This window comes from Bos mutus, chromosome 8 (genome assembly GCF_027580195.1).
Source record: "Bos mutus isolate GX-2022 chromosome 8, NWIPB_WYAK_1.1, whole genome shotgun sequence".
In the NCBI taxonomy this organism is placed as follows: Eukaryota; Metazoa; Chordata; class Mammalia; order Artiodactyla; family Bovidae; genus Bos; species Bos mutus.
Genome location: NC_091624.1, coordinates 36,194,408 through 36,214,701, shown reverse-complemented (window position 1 = coordinate 36,214,701; position 20,294 = coordinate 36,194,408). Strand labels below are relative to the sequence as shown.

Genomic DNA, 20,294 nt, shown 5'->3' with positions numbered 1-20,294 from the left:
TCTTCTGTGCTTGGACCCACACAGATTATTCTGAGAGAAGACTAGATGCAAAGACTTTTTGCAGTCATCAAATTAAAGCCTCATTAAGAACTAAGCATCAAATCAAAGCCTCATTAAGAACTAAGCACTAAGAGCATGGGCTCTTCTTTATACACCGAGTAGGCCCTCCTGGGACCCTGCTCAGTGGCACTGCCAAGGCTGCTTGTGGAACCTCCAGAAAGTAGACTATTTGCGCGTGGCCGCGGCAGAAGGAGACAAGAAGTGGGGGGAGGCCCAAGAACTAGAAAATGCAAATAGCTGGGCTGAGAACACTCTACAAGGAGAGGGTAGCTGGCTCCACGGTTGGTCGTTTAGCAAGTGGAATGTGGGATGACAAACATTCCATTCTGTCAAGGGATCTTTTCCCTTCCAGAAAATCTTAGATCCCCAGGATAAGTCCCAGGGGCTGCACTAGCTATGAATTTGCCCATATCCTAAAGACAGTCATCTTCTGTTTATTTTTAGCAACCCACTGTCAGATGTTTTCAGGGAGCAGCTCCTCCTTATCCCCACTGCTTTTTTGCACAGTTAATTACACTCCTAATGACAACGGTTTGAAAAATCCCAAGACAATTAAGTGCAAGAGAAACAATGCCAAGCCAAATACTGAGCTGAGGCGTCTGCTTGGTGGAGATGCTCTGCTCTAGAAGGAAGACTCAGCGGCCCTGGCTTTGGCTCAAGGGGCACGTTAAACACACAAACAAACAAACAAAATACCTGGTGAGCTCTTCTTTAATCTTCAAGGGTTCATGTGGGTAGAATTTCACTCTAAAGCACATGGTGTATGGTGGATGAGCTGAAACATCATAAAGAAAAAGCATGAGAAAAGCAGCAAAAGACCATGAACTCAAACACACACAGGCGAGTCAGCCATGCAGCCTTCCCCACTCTAGCCTGGGGGGAGTGGGAGGAGGATTTTCTGAAAGAAGAAACAAAGCAACAGTGACCACAAAACTCAATGGAAATGCTTGACAAGACACCTGAAGCAAACTAGGATACAGGTAACCTAGTCGGTCAGTACAGATTTCCATGTCACGGCTCCTTCCTTCTCTCCAGGCCACAGCTTCAAATAACATTTTCTCTTCCAATTCTTTCCACTCTCTTCTGACACATACATTGTTCCTAAGTACCACTCAGGATTTTGACCTAGTGAAATATTTTTTTAGCCTGTGAGATGGAAAAATGTCACCACATATGACTAGTTTTCCCAAAGTGATAGTGCCTTTGAACTAAAATCAAGATTCTTAAAATGCAGTCTGCCATGTACAGATTCTACTCTGTATAATTTTAGTATTATTTTAGTGTTATCTATCAATGAGGCAGTCACTTGCATGAAAAGAAACACTTTTATAACTTCTTGCTTTGTCTGAATCAAGATGGTTATATGTAGACTGAAATTCTGGTTGAGGTTTGTTGATTCTGGAATGTACTAATTGCATTAAAACATCCAGAACTCAATAAGCTCCCAAGGGGATTCTATAGGATTTCTGATACCTTTAATTATAAGACCCCTGTTGACTTGCAATATTAACCTAATAAATGCACACAAGTATAGTAAGATACATTTAGATTTCAGTTCATATACAAAATGAGCATCTTAAAATCAAAGAAGTATGATGATTAGTAGTATTATTTCTATGGACCTGACATTATTATTTGTCTCTGAATCATTATGGTGCTTGAGATCATCTCTGAGTCTACATCCAAATGTGACTATGAAATAGCACTCTCTTCTGTCTCAAATCTTCTTTCATAATAAGCAGGGGTTAAATCACCAGTCAATTCTATAACGTCTGGGACTATTCTGTATGTAGACAAATTCTTTATGTAGAAAGGACTATCAGCATCAAAAATGAATGTATAATGAGGGTAATTTAATCTGGAAAATAATTATTTAAAACAGTTTGGAAGAAAGCATCCAATTCCCAGGAAAACATAGCAGCATCTTGCTGGATATCTCAGGAAAGAAAAACTGATTAAAAATACACACGCACACACACAGGTGTCAGAACCCTTTACTCAACGCTCCACTTCTCCACCAGAAACTAGCAAATTTCTTAACTGAGTTGTTTGACTTAACTGTTTCTTAACTGACCGTGTGTTCCCTACATTTAAGAAAGGGAGCATTTTTCTGGAGCACAAGGGGAAAATGTACACCTCTTATACAGCAAAAAATGAAGAAAAACACAAACGGATTCTTAAGTCATTCATCTTTCACAATATCTAGAAACTCAGTTTTGATTCAAAATACTTTATCTTCACACGTTCCCCAGGTTTCTTTCAATTTGTTTAAATCATCTCTAAAAAATGAAAATTAATAGTGTTTTTAATGATAAAATGTGTCCTTAATAGAAAGATTGAGACAGTTGTTATACAAGCAACAGAACAAAAAAGAAAACAGCATTTTAAAAAGGCTTTTTCTCTTTTCTTTCTTCCTCCTTTTATTAAGGTCCTCAAAATTAATACATGTTTAAGCACAACCAATGAAGCTAGACAGACAGATGATAGAGAGATGAAAGACAGATAGACAGATGGATACTGATAGACAGACAGATGAGCCTTCCCCTTTCACTTTCCTTCACTTTTGTCTCCATTCCTGCCCTTTCTGTCCCCCAGCTCCCCACCCCACCCCAGACTCTCCAACCACTGTTAACAACCACTTCATCTCTATGCTTCTCCACTTTTGCCATCCTCACACATGATTACACACATAAGTAATTTTTTAATTTATTCTCACAAAATAAGATCATACTATGCATGTTTCTCTTATCTCATTCAACTATCTTGCCCATCCATCTAGGACATTAGGTACAGATCTAAATCACTGTCTATAACAACTGCACAATAGTTCATATGATATACTAGAATTTACTCATCTATTCTTTTTTAATTATTCAGGTTGTTCCAACATTACAATACATGCATTCTGTAATGTATACCATATATATTATTGATATATACAATAGTGAGTTATATCATTAAATGCAAGTGTTTTTATTCCATATATCATTAACTATTTCATATATTGTTAAATATATATATATATTTTAATATAGACTCCCAATATTTCAATTTGGGGGAATAAAATCAGCTGACTGAAGGCAAATAGAGAAAAGGAGGCTCACAGAAGGTAGACCCAAATGAGAGCTGTCATTTTCTCTTCTACCTGGTCAGCGTATTTCCTTGCCATGCCCTAGGCTGGCTTCAATAGTTATCTGAGCTCATCGGATACAAATGGGGATTTGCACTCCTCCTAAGGGACCACACAGTGAGGCTCAGAGGTGGTCCCCGGGCAGCCATCTTTGAATTCCATGACTGTAGGCAAGCCTTTCAGCCATCCTTGTTCCAAGACCTGAGGCTTCAGAATGATCTAATGCTTCTTCCACATGGAGAGCCCTTCCATCATTTGAAGACACAGCTCAAGGTCTTTCTGAGCCTTTTCTAAAATAAACATCCTGAGGGACTTGCCTGGTGGTCCGGAGTTAAGAATTTGCTTTCCAATGCAAGGGATTTGAGTTCTATCCCTGGTCGGGGAACCAAGATTCCTACATGCTGCGGGGCAACTAAGCCTGTACACCACAACCAGAGAGCCCACCAACCACAACTGCTGTGCCCATGTGCCACAGCTAGAGGAGCTGGCACACTGCAATAAAAAGCTCACACTGCCAAAAAACTAATACAAATAAATATCCCCAGTGCTTGTAACTGCTCCTCATATGGGAGTTTTGAGTGCCCTCACCCTGGATATATTCCTGCCCCCTCTGTGCTTCCTCAAGCCTGGAGCCCCAGCAGTTGCCAGAGCTGCTCAGGTGAGGGGACCATCACAGGCTTCACTTTGAACATAACTGTTGCTCCCTATCAACAGCCTCCTCTCAGTGCTGATTCACTCTGAGTTTACAGCAGACCAACAGCTGTAATTCTTTTCATATATGTTGCTGCTAAATCAGACAGGAAAAAGTCACTAAGCTCCTGCCATCTCCTCCTCCGTTTTCTGGGATGTGATCATGGAAGAAATTCATACAAGGTTCCAGTGGTAGGCTCACCACTAGATCCCTTATCAGAGAAGGGATGCCAAGCAGCTAGCAGAAAAATCAGGAGGTGGCATTTGTCTTGTTTTTTAGTAATTTTATGTATTTAATTTTTTTTCTTTTTTTTTTAAATTTTATTTTATTTTTAAACTTTACATAATTGTATTAGTTTTGCCAAACATCAAAATGAATCCATCACAGGTATACATGTGCTCCCCATCCTGAACCCTCCTCCCTCCTCCCTCCCCATACCCTCCCTCTGGGTCGTCCCAGTGCACCAGCCCCAAGCATCCAGTATCGTGCATTGAACCTAGACTGGCATCTCGTTTCATACATGATATTTTACATGTTTCAATGCCATTCTCCCAAATCTTCCCACCCTCTCCCTCTCCCACAGAGTCCATAAGACTGTTCCATACATCAGCGTCACTTTTGCTGTCTCGTACACAGGGTTATTGTTATCATCTTTCTAAATTCCATATATATGTGTTAGTATACTGTATTGGTGTTTTTCCTTCTGGCTTACTTCGCTCTGTATAATAGGCTCCAGTTTCATCCACCTCTTTAGAACTGATTCAAATGTATTCTTTTTAATGGCTGAGTAATACTCCATTGTGTATATGTACCACAGCTTTCTTATCCATTCATCTGCTGATGGACATCTAGGTTGCTTCCATGTCCTGGCTATTATAAACAGTGCTGCGATGAACATTGGGGTACACGTGTCTCTTTCCCTTCTGGTTTCTATGTATTTAATTTTTGACCGGGTTGGGTCTACAGGCTTTTCTCTAGTTATGGAGAGCAGGGGCTACTCACTAGTTGTGGTGCTAGCTTCTCATTGCAGAGGCTTCTCTTGCTGCAGAGCACAGGCTCTAGGGTGCTTAGGCTTTAGTAGTTGCACTCCTGGGCTCTAGAGCACAGGCTCAATAGTTGTGGTGCACAGGCTTAGTTGTGCTTTATAGCATACGGGATCTTCCCAGATCAGGGATAGAACCTGTGTCTCTTGCATTGGCAGGTGGATTCTTTACCATTAAACCACCAGGGAAGCCTAGAGGCAGCACTTTTCAAGTCTGAAATTTTCTACCCGTTTTTTTCTACCATCATATATGGTGGTCTCATATTGATCCAGCATCATTGGCCCTGTGTTGCCAACAAAAGAAAAAAAAAATTTTTCCTATAGGTTAAAAGAGTGCATGATCTTGACATAATGAACCACAGGTAGTAGCAGGCTTCTCCTTAAAGAACACACTGAAGGTTGTGGATGCAAAATTATATTATACAGCAAGAGGTAAAACTAAGGAATGCCCCTCACAGGGCTGGAAGAAGCTGAAAAGACAAATAATTTCCCCCTAAAATGTTGATGACAAGATTTATGAGGGTTTGGACCCTTATGTCTTATTCAGCTTTCCAGCCTCAGAGTTGCTTACTGATAAAGGATTAGTTCTCTCCCTGTCTAGATGAATTAATGAATGATGGTGCCCAACCTCTGAGGCAGATGTTAAGGCAAACAGCCAAGTGCTGCTATCACATTTATCCCGCTAGAACACTGGTCTAGAAGGTCCACAGTCTGAGTCACTACAGCAATTTCCAGGATTTCTATTTTGAAAAATCTCAGGTCCTACAAATCAATCTCTGCCCTTCAATAGCTGGAACAGATTCAGGGACTCTAGAGTTGCTTACAATAGCTACTTCTAGTGGGGGGATTAATTAAAATCAACAAAAAAAATGAGTACCTCCTAGGTATCAGGCACAGGTTTAGATATAAACAAAAAATTCTATCTTCATGGAAGACACATTCTAGTGGGATAAACAGATATAAAATGAAAATAAATACATGAAATATGTAGGACATTTGAAGCTCATAACTGCTATGGAGAAGAATAATGAATTTAAGGGGAGAGGGAAGACCATCCCCATCCCTGTTACCTTTTCCCATCTCCACACAAGCAAATCCACCAAACTAAGTGCAATTCTCTTTATTACCTTCTAGAAAATTAAACAAGGGGAGAAATACAATTATGTAAAATTTTAAAGCATTAAACCCAAATGTGTTGGCAGTGGTTTAGGGTCGAAAGCTCAGCTTTGGAGCACTGGCAGACACCCCACCAGCTGCATAAATGCTGGAAAAGGAGCTTTTCCAGGCTCCAGCTGACAGCTGGCATGTGCTCCCTGGGACTAGTCTAAGGTCAAAATCCTCTTGTGGAGATAAGCCCACTCCCTTCGTCTAGCAGCTCAGTTTCTCTGCTATTCCAGCTTCCATGCCTTATTCTTAAGCTACAGAGAAAGAGGAATAGGGCAAAAGATGACACTTATCTGCCCAAACATTTGGTTCAGAAGTGGAATTGGACATGTCTGATGAAGGAGCTATCTATAGAGCAAGAAATACCCAACACAGAGGTAACATGTAGGCAGTAACGCCTATGCTCTGCTCGGGGCCCTTCTCTGACAGTGTCATCAAGAAGAGCCACTATGTGGCATTACTAGATGGGGCACCCTGTAGGGGACAACACCCTCGTTCACTTCTACTGTGGTACTAAGGCTCTGGCATCAGTGATAGAAGCACCCAGGATGACGGGAAACCCAAGCCCACCAGGAGCGCTCAAACCTCAAAAGAGACTTCAGTGATCTTAAGCAAAACACTTAACACCTCTGTTTCCTGCTTTGGAAGAGGGAACAGCACCGGGGGGCACGTCAACCTCCCCAGAGGTGTTTGGACAGATCTAATAGGTTCTTGGTACATGCACTTGGCACAACATGCCAACAAACAAAAGTTCACATTTAGGTAAGCACTCCTAACAGAAGAACAGAAGGAAAAGGAAGGCTGGATATGGGAGGGAAGAGAAGAAGACTGAGTTGCACTTAAGTCAACAGCTGAAAAGCATTTACTCAGCCATGTAAGTGCTAAAAATGAGAACATCACTGAGGAGCAGAGTTGGGAAAAATGTAAAAATCCACTTTAAAATGCCAGGAGCAAGTAATTGCCCCAAGAACAGCAGGGCTCCTCTGGCACAGCCCTTTGTTACCTGCCAGATAAAGGCTGGGGAAGCCAAGTGCTACCGCAGGGAAGCTCAGGGCCCCCTTTTTTGCATCAGCAGATCCCAGGGTATTGTCATTTGGGTGGTTTGTTAACAGTGAGAACATGGGGAGAGGAACAGCCATTTATAAAGCAGAGACAGACTTCCTCATCTCCACTTTGAGATCTTGCCCAGAAATGGGGATAGGGATAAGAAACGATTAGGTGAGCAGCCTCCTCAGTGAAAATGGAAATTAAAAAAAAGGACTTTCTATTTTTAATCAGCATGCAAACACATTACGTCGCTTCAGTCACGTTCGACTCTGTGTGATCCTATGGAGTATAGCCTGCCGGACTCCTCTGTCCATGGGATTCTCCAGGCAAGAATACTGGAGTGGGCTGCCATTCCCATCTCCAGGGATTTTTAACCAGTAACCATCCTCAAATCTTATAAAAACAAATAGGTGAAACTTTTTTTTTTGGCTGGTCAAACATCCCTCAACAATTTTTCTTAAAATACAGTGGTCTTCCTCCAATCATTATAAAGAACAATAGAAAAACATAACTTTGGGAACATACATATAAACTCATGATCCTTCTCATGCACATTTTGGTTGACAGCTATGAACCAGTACCCCCCCCACCCCCCCGCACCGCCAACTCCTTTCAACAGCAGATAAGCATAGCGCCCATGGCTCCAGCAGGCATTTGTCAGGACAGTACTTATACCTAGAATATATCTCTCATGCCTCCCTCTGGGACTCTTGATAAAAGAAGTGTGATCCTATACTGGATGCTTGGGGCTGGTACACTGGGACGACCCAGAGGGATGGTATGGGGAGGGAGGAGGGAGGAGGGTTCAGGATGGGGAACACATGTATACCTGTGGCGGATTCATTTCAATATTTGGCAAAACCAATACAATATTGTAAAGTTTAAAAATAAAATTAAATTAAAAAAAAAAGTGTGATCAATTTTTCAGACTTTCAGACTCTGGAAAAACCACTACAAAGGGTTTGGTGTTGCAGGAAGGACTCCTAGCACTGCAAGTAAGAAAGAGGCTTACTTTCCAAAGGACCTCAAGCAGGCATCAGGGGTCCTTGGCCTGTTCAGCACAACTGACACCTTTTTATTTCTAACCAAAAGTCCCTCCCAGGTCCTTTCACGGGCTTTAGCTTGAGAGCTGAGGGCCACCCCCCACCTCCCCATTGGGCAGCGGTGCAAAGGGACCCTGATGAGCCACGTTCGGTGATGAAATAGCTCGGGAGCACACGTTCTTTCTGTGCATGTGGAAAAAGATGCTGCACACCAAAAGGGCAAAGCATTACTCATAATGAACTGTAACTCTTGGGGTATGATAAAATGAACCAGCCACAGAGAACTGCTCTCTTAACAACTGCTCTCTTCTAGTTGGAAATGATTATTACCATTAAGCGACAACTGTTACTATCATCATCAATGGCACAGATAATCCCTCCATCCCTCTTTGACTGAAATGACAAGCAGCAGCCTCCAAGATGTTACTGGTATTGCACCTCCTCTACTTCCAAAGCAGAGATTAAAAACAACGTTTCTTTAACTCATCTTCCTCCTGTTATAGCTCTCTCTTATGTTTCAATCACACACACACACAGGTACAGGCATATCCACACACCCACACGCGCATGGAGAAAATGAAGTCACCCTCTAAGCACTCTTTTAGGGGACACTGGAGTGCTGAGCAGCTGCCTCACAAATACATGTCCTTGGAATTCTCTGACCGCCTATGCTGTACAGGAGAAGCTCCATCAGGGACTTTGATATTCAACATGCCTAATCTCAAGTTCACCATTTGAACAAATTGCTATAAACTTAAAACTCTCAACTTTCATTTCCTCATCTGCAAAATGGGGATAAGAATGCAACCAACCACCTAAAGTAAAGATCTGTGAAATTTCTCTATAAAGGATAAGAGAGTAAATATTTTTCACTTTGCAGGCATCAGAGCAGCTATCTCAACTACTTCCATCAGTTGTTGAAGGGTGGAAGCGACCACAGACATGATAAAAACAAATGGCATGATGTGTTTTAATAAAACACTGAAATCTGAATTTAATACACTTTTCATGTCACAAAATAACATTCTTTCCTTCTGACCATTTAAAAATATGAAACCTACACCCAGCCTATGGCCATACAAAACCAGATAGCAGGTTGGGTCTGGCCCAGGGGTCCTGTTAACAGAGACCATGATGAGGATGACACAAGTTCATAGGGTAGAGTGCCCAGCAGACTGCCTGAGACCTTCACACTCAACCCAGAGGAGTTACTATCACCCTAGAAGTTGAAGAAGAAACCCATGTGGATGTGGTAGACTCCTTTAACTTGACCTAAGTCATATATCTTGGTTCAAAGGGTGAGAGGGGGACTGTCATTTTTCAGGAAGGAGTGGGGATGAAATACTCATGAAATAGGTGCCCAGATGAAGAGAGATTTGGCAGTTCTTCTAAAGAGGAACTTTGCTGCCTGGGACTAGGGTGCAGTGACCTGAGAATTTCAGCCAAAAAAAGTTAGTAAAAGTACATGAAACTGAAGGCAGGAGATCCAGGTGCCTGCTTGCTGCAGATGTGTAACTCACTGATCCCTCAGGAGTAATGTTGGTTGGTATAAATCAACTAGTAATAATAATTATTATCATTATAACAGCAAAAATAAAAATTTTTATGTAACTTGGTACTGAGGTGTTTTTTCTTACCACAAAAATGCATCTAAAAATGAGGCATTATAAAATATTTCCAGCCAAAGGGAAACAGAAATGAATAGAGCTTTCCTAACCCAGTTGACCCAGATTTGAACCACCTCTAGGATTCATATACCAAGCATGGAATCTCTTGGCCCATCACAGTTATCATTTCAACTTTTGTGCTGCCAACACATGTAGTTTTGAATCACATCACCCATTATGAAACAACATGGGCACTCCGGAAGGAAAAAGGAAGCCCTGAAAGTATCTCCCTGGTGACATAAAGGCTTCCGCTGGAGGATGCTCCTTTTCCTCCACTTTATCCATCACTCCTGCCACATTCTTTCTCTCCCATAAGAAGTGCTGGGTCTTCCCCAAAGCCTAACATTGTACTCAATCAAAGTGACATCCATGTCACCACCAACCACACTCTAAGGATAAGGTTAAAAATTAGAAACCCATGGCTTACCAAATGTGCAAATCAATTAGAATTGTACATTATAAATTTGAGGTATTTTGTCATTACTTTTGTTATCATTATTTCTATCCATGTTCTGAAATAAAGAAAGAACACAATGTGGAAATTATTTATAGGCCCAAACTGCCTATAAATGGACTTTTTCAGAGAAGGATCAAAAAAAGAAATTTTAGATGAAATAGTCAAACCTGGGAGAAAGAAAGACAGTTGGCCAAACCTACTAAGCTATGACAAGAATAAAAAAAAAAACCTGCCCCTAAAGCTGGAAAGAAGCATTGGAGAGAAGAAAACTGAAGAGGGCAAAACCAGCCAAAACTAAACCACAGCAGCTGGGGACTTAGTGTTATGCACTTGACTGATGCAATGGCTTTTGTTCAGACGTGTGAGTTTTACTTTGTCTTTAAAGAATATGGCAGTTTACATTCTTCTGCCTGCTCTCTAAAAGAAGCAGTTTGGTTCTAGACAATAAGCATTTATTATGAACTTACTACTTGCAGAGGCTCGTAGTAAGCCATGGACCAAGTAAAGAAATCTTCAAACTAAATACTAGGGATTAGATGAGTATATCTATATGCCTGAGGACAACAGGCCACGTTGCCCCAAAAATCTAGAGATGGGGATATAGCCCAAGGGATGTTTGAAGAAGTAAAATGTTTGAAGTTTTGCTGTCAGAGCATATGATCAAGTTCAACGAAGAATAACACATACACAAAGGAGAAGAAATGAGCCACAAAACAAAATCATGAAGGTTACCCAAACAGTAAATAGGAATGACAAAGGGTGTGGGAGATCTAAATTGGGGTGCTCAGTGCAGTGAGCTGGGTAGTGTAATCCCCAAATCTCATATCAACCTGAAATCCCTGAATGTGACCTCATTTGGAAATAGGTCTTTGAAGATGTAATTAATTAAGATGAGGTCATTCTGGGTTAGCCTGTGTGCATGCCTGCTAAGTTGCTTCAGCTGGGTCCAGCTCTGTGCGATGCTACGGACTGTTGCCCTCCAGGCTCCTCTGTCCATGGGATTCTCCAGGCAAGAATACTGGAGAGGGTTGGCGTGCCCTTCTCCAGGGGATCTGCTCAGCCCAGGGACTGAACCCAAGTCTCACGTCTTACCACTAGTGCCACCTGGGAAGCCCCCTACTGGGTTAGGGTGTGCCCTAAATCCAATGACTGATACCCTTTACAAAAGATGGAGGGGAAAGTTAAGATACAGACACAGAGAAACATAAGGAGAAGGCAGTGTGAGAGTGGAGGCAGACACTGGGGTGAGGCAGCCTCAAGCTGAGGAACGAATGCCAAGGCTGGCCAGCGATCTTCAAGAGTGAGAGGAGACTTCAGAGGGAGCATGGCCCTTTTGACACCTTGACCTCAGACTTCTAGCCCTCAGAACTGTGGCAGAATCAATTTCTATTGTTTTAAACCAGCCGTTGTATGGTACTTTGTTTTCGCAGCCTTAGGAACTAATATACTCAGCAAAGGGAATAATTGGAAGAATAGAATTATCATCCAAACGAGTCCCATGACTGGGTATGGACCTGTGGCTGTCCTCCTGTTCCTGACACTAGAGCAAAATCTATGCTTCTGGTGTATGCGTGCATGCAGAGTTTCTCAGTCGTGTCCAACTCTTTGCAGTCCCAAGAACTGTAGCCCCCCAGGCTCCTCTGTCCATGGAATGTCCAAGGCAAGAATACTGGAGTGGGTTGCCATGCCTTCCTCCAGGGGATCTTCCCAATCCAGGGATCGAACCCACATCTCCTGCATTGGCAGGTGGGTTCTTTACCCCTGAGCCACCATGAAATGGTCCTGGTACCCTCTGTCTGTGCTACAGCAGAATACATGCTCCCTATTAACAAAATTATATTGGCCCAGGTTTTTCATATATATATGAAAAACAATCATAACTTTGGGGAGGAAGCACCAAAGATATCAGCCAGCAACTTGACTCAACAGTGTTCTTATGGCTGAACTCAAATCCATGTGTTATTCAGAGGATGGGGTTCTCTGCACCTGATTTGCATGCAGAAGCCATTTCCAAGAGCCCTTATCCCGTCACAGAGCTTGGTGGCAGCATAGTACCTGGTTTATAGAGCAAGAATACGATTTTAACTCTTCTCCTGGGCTAATTAGGCACCAGCCAGGATTAAGCAGAGAGCCTGTTTAGAAGACTAAGCAGGCTTTCATCTAGGTCTCTATTTCTGCAGTACACGCTTAATGCATAATGCACTTTGATTCTTTTCTTCGTATCTTTACTCCTTTCTTGACTTTTGCATAAAGCTTCCTCTCCTTTTGTTTATGTTCTCTTTTTATTATCAAGTGATATATGAATATATTCTCATTGAAAAGATTGGCGTAAAATGTAACTATATGTAGTAAGACATGAGGGCCTCACCTCTGTCTACTTCATTCTCTTTCTCAGAGGTAACTACAGTCAGTATACATTTATTTAGTCCATCTTCTGTGCATTTACATAGTCATATAGATAATATGTATTTATTTCCATATAAATGATCTTTATATTTTCATTTATGATCATTCTATACTTGGTATTTTACTTGCTTTTTAAACTCTACAATATATCTAATAAATATTTTGATGTCAATAAAATATGTCTGTTTTTTTCTTTAAATGACTACATGCACTCCACATAATTTATTTAGCCTGGCCAAAACTTCTAGGCTTTTTAATTGCTTCCAGTTCCCAGTGTTATAAGCAATACTCCAATGGACATAATGGACATCCTTGCATAATATATACACATGCTAGAATAAATTTTGCTTTCGACAGACTCACAGAAATGACCTTGTTGTACCAAAGACATAGGGATTTTTAATCTTGAAAGACACAGCCAAATTTCCCTCCCAGATGGCTTTACCAGTTTATATACTCCCACCAGAAGTGTTACCCTCATCCTCATCAACTGGCTATTATCAATATTTACAATTTTCCTGGGAAAATAAGGGCTTCCCTGGTGACTCAGTGGTAAGGAATCTGGCTTCCACTGTAGGAGACATAAGAGATGCAGGTTTGATCCCCAGGACAGGAAGATCCCCTGGAGGAGGGCATGAAAACCCACTCCAGTATTCTTGGATGGAGAATTCCATGGACAGAGGAGTCCAGTGGGCTATAGTCCATAGGGTGGCAAAGAGTCGGATACAACTAAAATGACTGAATAGCAGTATAAAAATATTTTGTTTTAATTTGTATTTTGCTTGTTACTAACGATGTTGAACATCTGTTTATAAGTTTATTGCCCATTTATTTTTATTCCTTCTACATGTTTTTTTTCACATTTTGCTACTGAGTTTTTCTTTGGGCTTGTAGCATCAGAACTTTTTATATGTAGACTTTTTATAGTCTGCATATTACTACTTTTTATATACTTGACAAATGTTCTTCCCATTATTTTGCTTGTATTTTAATTCATTTTATAGTCATTCATCCAACAAATATTTACTGGGAATCTACTTTGTAGAGAAAACAAACCAAATATTCTAGTACAAACACTTAAATTTTGTATAAATTTGTTAGTATTTTGCTTTGTTACTTCTGGGTTTGATGTTTTCCTTAGGAAATCCTATTTGACTCCATAATTTAAAAAAATACTTCTGATGTGATACACCACATGAACAAAATAAAGAATAAAAATCATATTACCATCTGAATAGATGTAGAAAACTCAAATCCATTTATGATCTTTAAAAAAACTCTCAACAAAGTATGTATAAAGGGAACATACTTCAACACAATAAAGGCCATTTATGACAAGCTACAGATAATAAAAGATGCTTGCTCTTTGGAAGAAAAGCTATGAAAAACCTAGGCAGTATATTAAAAAGCAGAGACATCACTTGCTGACAAAGGTCTATATAGTCAAAGCTGTAGTTTTTTCAGTAGTCATGTATGGATGAGTGAGTTGGACCATAAAGAAGACTGAGCGCCAAAGAATTCTTGCTTCCTAAATGTGGTGCTGGAGAAGACTCTTGAGAGTCCCTTGGACAGCAAGGAGATCAAACCAGTTAATCCTAAAGGAAATCAACCCTGAATATTCATTGAAAGGACTGATGCTAAAGCTCCAATACTTTGGCCACCTGATGTGAAGAGCTGACACATTGGAAAAGACTCTGAAGCTGGGACAGATTGAGGGCAGGAGGATAAGGGGGTGACAGGATGAGATGGCTGGACGGCTTCACTGACTCAGTGGACATGAGTTTGAGCAAACTCTGGGAGATAGTGAGGGACAAGGAAGCCTGGCGTGCTGCAGTCCATGGGTTTGTGAAGAATTGGACACAACTTAGCAACTGAACTACAACAACAGCTAGTATATTCAACAGTGAAATGCTGAAAGCTCTTCTTTCTAGATCAGGAATGAGACAGGGATGCCCCCTCTTATAACTTTTATTTGACATAGTATTAGAAGTCCTACAACACTAATTAGGCAAGCAAAATAATAAAAGGCATCCAAGTTGGAAAGGAAGAAGTACAACTGTCATTACATTCAGGTGACATGATATTATATAGAGAAAACCCTGAAGACTCCACCAAAAAACTATTAGAACTAATGAGTGAATTCATTTATGTTGCAGGATACGAAATCAATACAGAAAAATCTGTTGTTATTCTATAAATTAATAACAAACTACTGGAAATGGATATTAAGAAATCAATCCCATTTATAGTTGTATCAAAAGAATAAAACACCTAGGAATAAATTTAATCAAGTAAGTGAAAGACTTGTATACTGAAAACAACATGACATTAAGGAAAAAAGTTGAAGGTGACACAAATAAATAGAAAGATATTCTGTGCTCATAGATTAGAAAAATTAATATTGTTAAAATGTCCATACTACCCAAAACAATCTAGAGATCCAATGCGATTCCTATCAGAATTCCAATGGCATTTCTCAACAGAAAATGTTTAATCTTAAAATTTGTATAGGGCCGCAAAAGACCCCAAATACCCACCCTCCAAAAAATCTTGAGACAGGAGAACAAAGTTGAAGTCATTATGCTCCATGATTTTAAACTCTATTGCAAAGCTATAATAATCAAAACCATATGGTATTTGCATGAAAACAGACACATGGATCAATGGAACAGAAGAGAGAGCCATAAAATAAACCCACTCATATACAGTCAATTAGTTTATGACAAAGGACTAGAAAATACTCAATGGGAAAAGGACAGTCTCTTCAATAGTGTTAGTTTTATCATAATCTTTGATGCTTAGCAATTGAAATATCACAATTTTTTCAATTATCCTTCTCTATTTTAATAGATTAATAGCAAATCACTTGCTTATTATATAATCCTCTGTTGTTGTGTAGTCGCTAAGTCATGTCCGACATCCTCTAACAAGGCCAAAAAATAAAGTATTACCAAAAAATAAAATACTCCTAAATTTTTACCTGAACTTCTTATAAATTATTAAATATATTTAGCTTTTGAATTCATTTGTTATTAATCCCATGCATGATGTGAAGGATGGTTTTAGTTTTTTTTCCCCCAAGTAAACACACAACCCTAAAATTATACCTTGAATCTTTATATCTCTGATATGAAATATAATCTTTCTTACAACCTATATTTCCAAACATAATGGGACTGTTTTTCTCTGTTCTACTGATTCTTTTCCTATTCTTAACTATATCTTAATTACTATATGAGTCTATCATGAGGCCTCTTTTAATTACTATAGCTCATAGGCCTTGATTTGCTATCTAATAGAACATGCACTCCATCATTGTTCATTGTTCTTTTTTGCATATTTATTGGGTACTTTTGAGCATTTTATTTTGCAAATGAGCCTTAGAATCAATTTGTTAAATGCCATAGAGAACCTGATTGAAATTGTGATGTGAAAAATTATTGAATGTACATATTAATATGTGACAAATTGATTTCATTAATATTAACCTGAAACAAGAGAAGTCTGCATTTATTGAGCTCTCTTATCTACAATAACTCCACAGTAAAATTTCATAGATTTATATAGATCTTACACATTCATTTATAAGAAATTTATGCTTTTACTTGTTATTGCTATTATAAACAATAGCACTTCTTTTATATTACATTTGAGAAACTGTTACTGCTTGTATATAAAAAAGCTATTGTATTAGAACGTTAATTTTATATCGAATGTTAAAAGCTATATTAGTTGTTGGAAAGGGGTAGGGAAGAAAGGCAGGTGGAGAACCTGGAGAGATCCAGAGAGGACGTAACCAAGGTTAAGATGCTTTATGGAGCTCTGAGAAGGAATTCAGATCCCTCAGCACCCTAGGCTTGGCTAACAGAGTGAAGGGTAGGGACAAGACAAAGAAATCCCAGAGTTTAGGGGAAGTGATACTTTGGAACTTTGGAGCACACCAAGGAAATGGCAGCATGACGTGTTTAAGCAGAGTGAGCCTTAGATAGTGTGCCAAGTTTCAACCCTGAGGCTGAAGCACGGCATGGAAGAGGCTAAGCAATGTCGGCTTGTCCCAGTGGTGAATACGGATGTGCTGAGATGCAGCCAGTGAGAGAGCCATGCAGCGGGGACCACAGGAGGGCAGAGTCTATAGCCGTGAAGGTCAAGACCATGGCAGGAGCCAGGGGTCTCAGCAGCACACGCCAGTGCATACTCTAGTGGCACCACTGCATCCAGAGAGGACGCAGTGGGAGTGGTGCCAGCAACCAGAGGCCAAATCACGTAAGACACAAGAGTCCTGCAGGACTCAGAGGATTCTGGGCTTGAGAGATGTCACCCTTGCAGCCACGATGGATGCTAAGTTTGCTTCTCGTGCCACGTGATACTGTTTGGTGAAGGACAACATAGGGTATGCATTTTCATATTTAAATTATGGATTCACTAAGCAATTTGCTGAAAGAGATCAAATATTAAACTGGCAGATCCTGAGTTACCCTGAAGTAACAAGGTTAAACTTTCCAGAGGAGATAGGGGTACACAGCAACTAGAATTCAGTCATGGGGAAATAAGGTTCCATTTCCATACTTTTGCCTGTAGAAGGGAAAGGCTACCCTCTCTGGCCTGGAGAATTCCATGGACTTTATTAGTCTATAGGTTCGCAAAGAGCTGGACATGACTGAGCAACTTTCACTTCACTTCCATACTTCTGAGTCATAATAACTTTTTAAAACCTTTACATGCTTGTATAATTTGTGTGATTATATAGATCCTATAGGACATACAATTTTTGTCCTCTTGATGTGTGTCTCTACATATATACACATTGGGCTACATTCCATAGTCATGGGGACAAGGCTAAAAGCTAGTAGGTTTGAAGTGAAAAGAGCCAGTGTGTATTACATAGCATGGAAATACAAGGACTCTTGTACATTCCTGCATGGAAAGCAAGGACTCTGAAAACCAAGCATTCAAAATATGCACTTCATTTAACACTTTGCTTACAGGCAGTCTATTATCTGAGTAGTTTAGAAAGAAAAAAATAACTACCAGCTCACTCCACATTTGTACCTATGGATACAATGACAGAAAAGGGAAATGAGAAAGATAATCCCTCAATGCTTCCCAAGTAAATTATAAAGCCTATCTAAATTCTTACCTAATATACAAGGAATTATTAAAAGTTGACTTTAAAATTTTAGTTCTGGGCAGTATGGACTAGTTACACCCCATCCTGTTTCTTGTATTGACTGCAGCTATAAAACCTGGACAGAATACAGTGCAGCAGCTATTTGAGGTCTCTGGAAAGTAAACAATATCAGGAAGATTGGAAACAAAGACAAGAATTAAAAGGATCAGCGAACCAGTGTTGAGATCATCACATATTCTCTTCTGTGTCCCCTGGACAGAACTCAGAGATACCTGGACATCAGTACAAACTTAGAAGCTCCTAGTTAAGGCCTGAAGAGCAAGAAAAGGGGTTCCGGCAGCATCAAAAATAGCAGCAAGTGGGCAGAAGATTTTCTTTCAGGAAGGTTTTAAATCTAGTATCCTTAATTGTAAAACTACTCACATTTTGTATTTCATCTTGGGTGAGCTTTGGTAATTTGTGGGTTTTGAGGAACTGGTCAAACTTATGTACCTAGAGTTGTTCTGTGGGGTCTGTAGTGACATCTCCTCTTTTGTTCCTGATATTGGTAGTTTGTGTCTTTTTTCTTCATGAGTCTTGCTAGAGGTTCATCAATTTTTCTTGATCTTTTCAAAGACCAACTATTCTCATTAATTTTCTGTATCATGTATTGGTAAATACAGGAACTTGGATGAATTTGAGTTATTAATGCTGAGTTAAAGTACCCAGTTTCAAAAGATTACAAACTGTAAGACTCAATTTCTGTGATCTTCTCAAAAGATACAAACTGTATTGACAGAGAATAGATCAGAGGCTGTTAGTTGTTCAGGAATGGAGAGTAACTACAAAGGGACCACAAAAGTAAGGTTTTTGGAGAGATGTGCTCTGTATCCTGACTGTGGAGATGGTTGCACAAATCTGTATGTTAAAAATTCACAGCACTATAGAACAAAATGAAGCCAGTTTTACCACGTATTCATTTAAAAAACCAAATTTAAAGTAACTCCCAAGTTCAGAGGAGAAATAAGACTAGTTTAAGAAGTTTCTCAATTTTAAAATTTATAATTAATAACTGTCTAGTTTTTTTAATTAAATATTTCACTTTCCTAATAGATTTGCTTCTGCTAAGTCACCTCAGTCGTGTCTGACTCTGTGCGACCCCATAGACGGCAGCCCACCAGGATTTGAGGTCACCATAAAAGTAAGTTTGATAATACTTATTTTTAACAAGATTTGGGGGAAATAAGAACTCTCATGTAACCGTAGAGGAGTAAATTACTATAAGCTCTTTGAATAGGTATTTATCTCTAAGGAAAGATTAAATGCATATTCTTTTTGATCCAACAATTCTATTTTTAGGAAATTCTAGTACAGATGGACAATATGCAAGAATATACATATAAGCATGTTTACTACAGCATAATTTATAATAGGAAAAGACTATAAACAATGCTGACCATCATTAATAAGTAAATCACATAGATATATACAATTAAATATCAGAAAACCATTTTAAATTTTGTGTTTATTTATTTTTTACCTGCTCCACACAGCATGCAGGATCTTAGTTCCATGACCAGGGATGGAACTCAACTTCCCTGCATTGGAAGCTCAGAGTCCTAACCACTGAACCACTAAGGAATTCCCAAAAACCATTTTTTAAATGAAGCTAATCATCAATCACTAATTTTTATTTAAAAACTCTAAAATTATTAAGAAAATGATAAGGTGAAGAGTCATATATAGAGACTGATCTCATTTTTGTTTACAAAAGGCCTTATATAAGTTGGGGGAATTTATATGTAAAGAAAAATTCCCTGAAGGATATATAAATATTCTTAGTAATAGTCATCTCTTTGGAGTAAGCATGGAGATATAAGGGAGAAGAGAAAGGAAATAGTTTAAACTTTTCTGAACTGCTAGAAAAACCACAAGCATGATACTATTAAAAAACTATTTTTAAAAATACTAGTAAGATATAATAATGATTTTGTAGAAAGTTTATTCATCAGGAGAGCTGTTCTTCTGCCTACTCTGGTAATCCACATAGTCTGAGGGATCTTAATGAGGTCAGGGCAAAGGACTGGAAAGCTGGTTATCACTGATGAGTGACATGGGAATGGAGTAAATTCTTCATCCAAGGAATTACTCTCTTACTGCCTCCTCAAAGGCAGTCAGAATATAAACTGCATCTCCACAACCAAAGTAAGATCAAATCAGTCAATCCTAAAAGAAATCAAGCCTGAATATTCTTTGAAAGGACTGATGCTGAAGCTCCAATACTTTGGCCACCTGATGTGAAGAGCTGACTCACTGGAATAGACCCTGGTGCTGGGAAAGATTGAAGGCAAAAGGAAAAGAGGGAGGCAGAGGATGAGATGGTTAGATAGCATCACTGACTCAATGGACGTGAATTTGAGCACACTCCACAATAGTGAAGGACAGGGAAGCCTGGTGTGCTGCAGTCCATGAGGTTGCAA

General features: G+C 39.6%; 1 protein-coding gene across 6 annotated transcripts in view; it reads right to left on the bottom strand.

Moving 5' to 3' along the window:
• FRMD3 (FERM domain containing 3) overlaps positions 1–20,294 on the bottom strand; it is a 341,588-nt gene that overhangs the window by 124,542 nt on the left and 196,752 nt on the right. For all 6 annotated transcript variants that reach the window (XM_070375423.1, XM_070375420.1, XM_005903053.3 and 3 more), the window contains exon 4: positions 757–835. In XM_070375423.1, the coding sequence (XP_070231524.1) occupies positions 757–835 (79 nt within the window). The remainder of the gene's footprint in view (positions 1–756; positions 836–20,294) is intronic.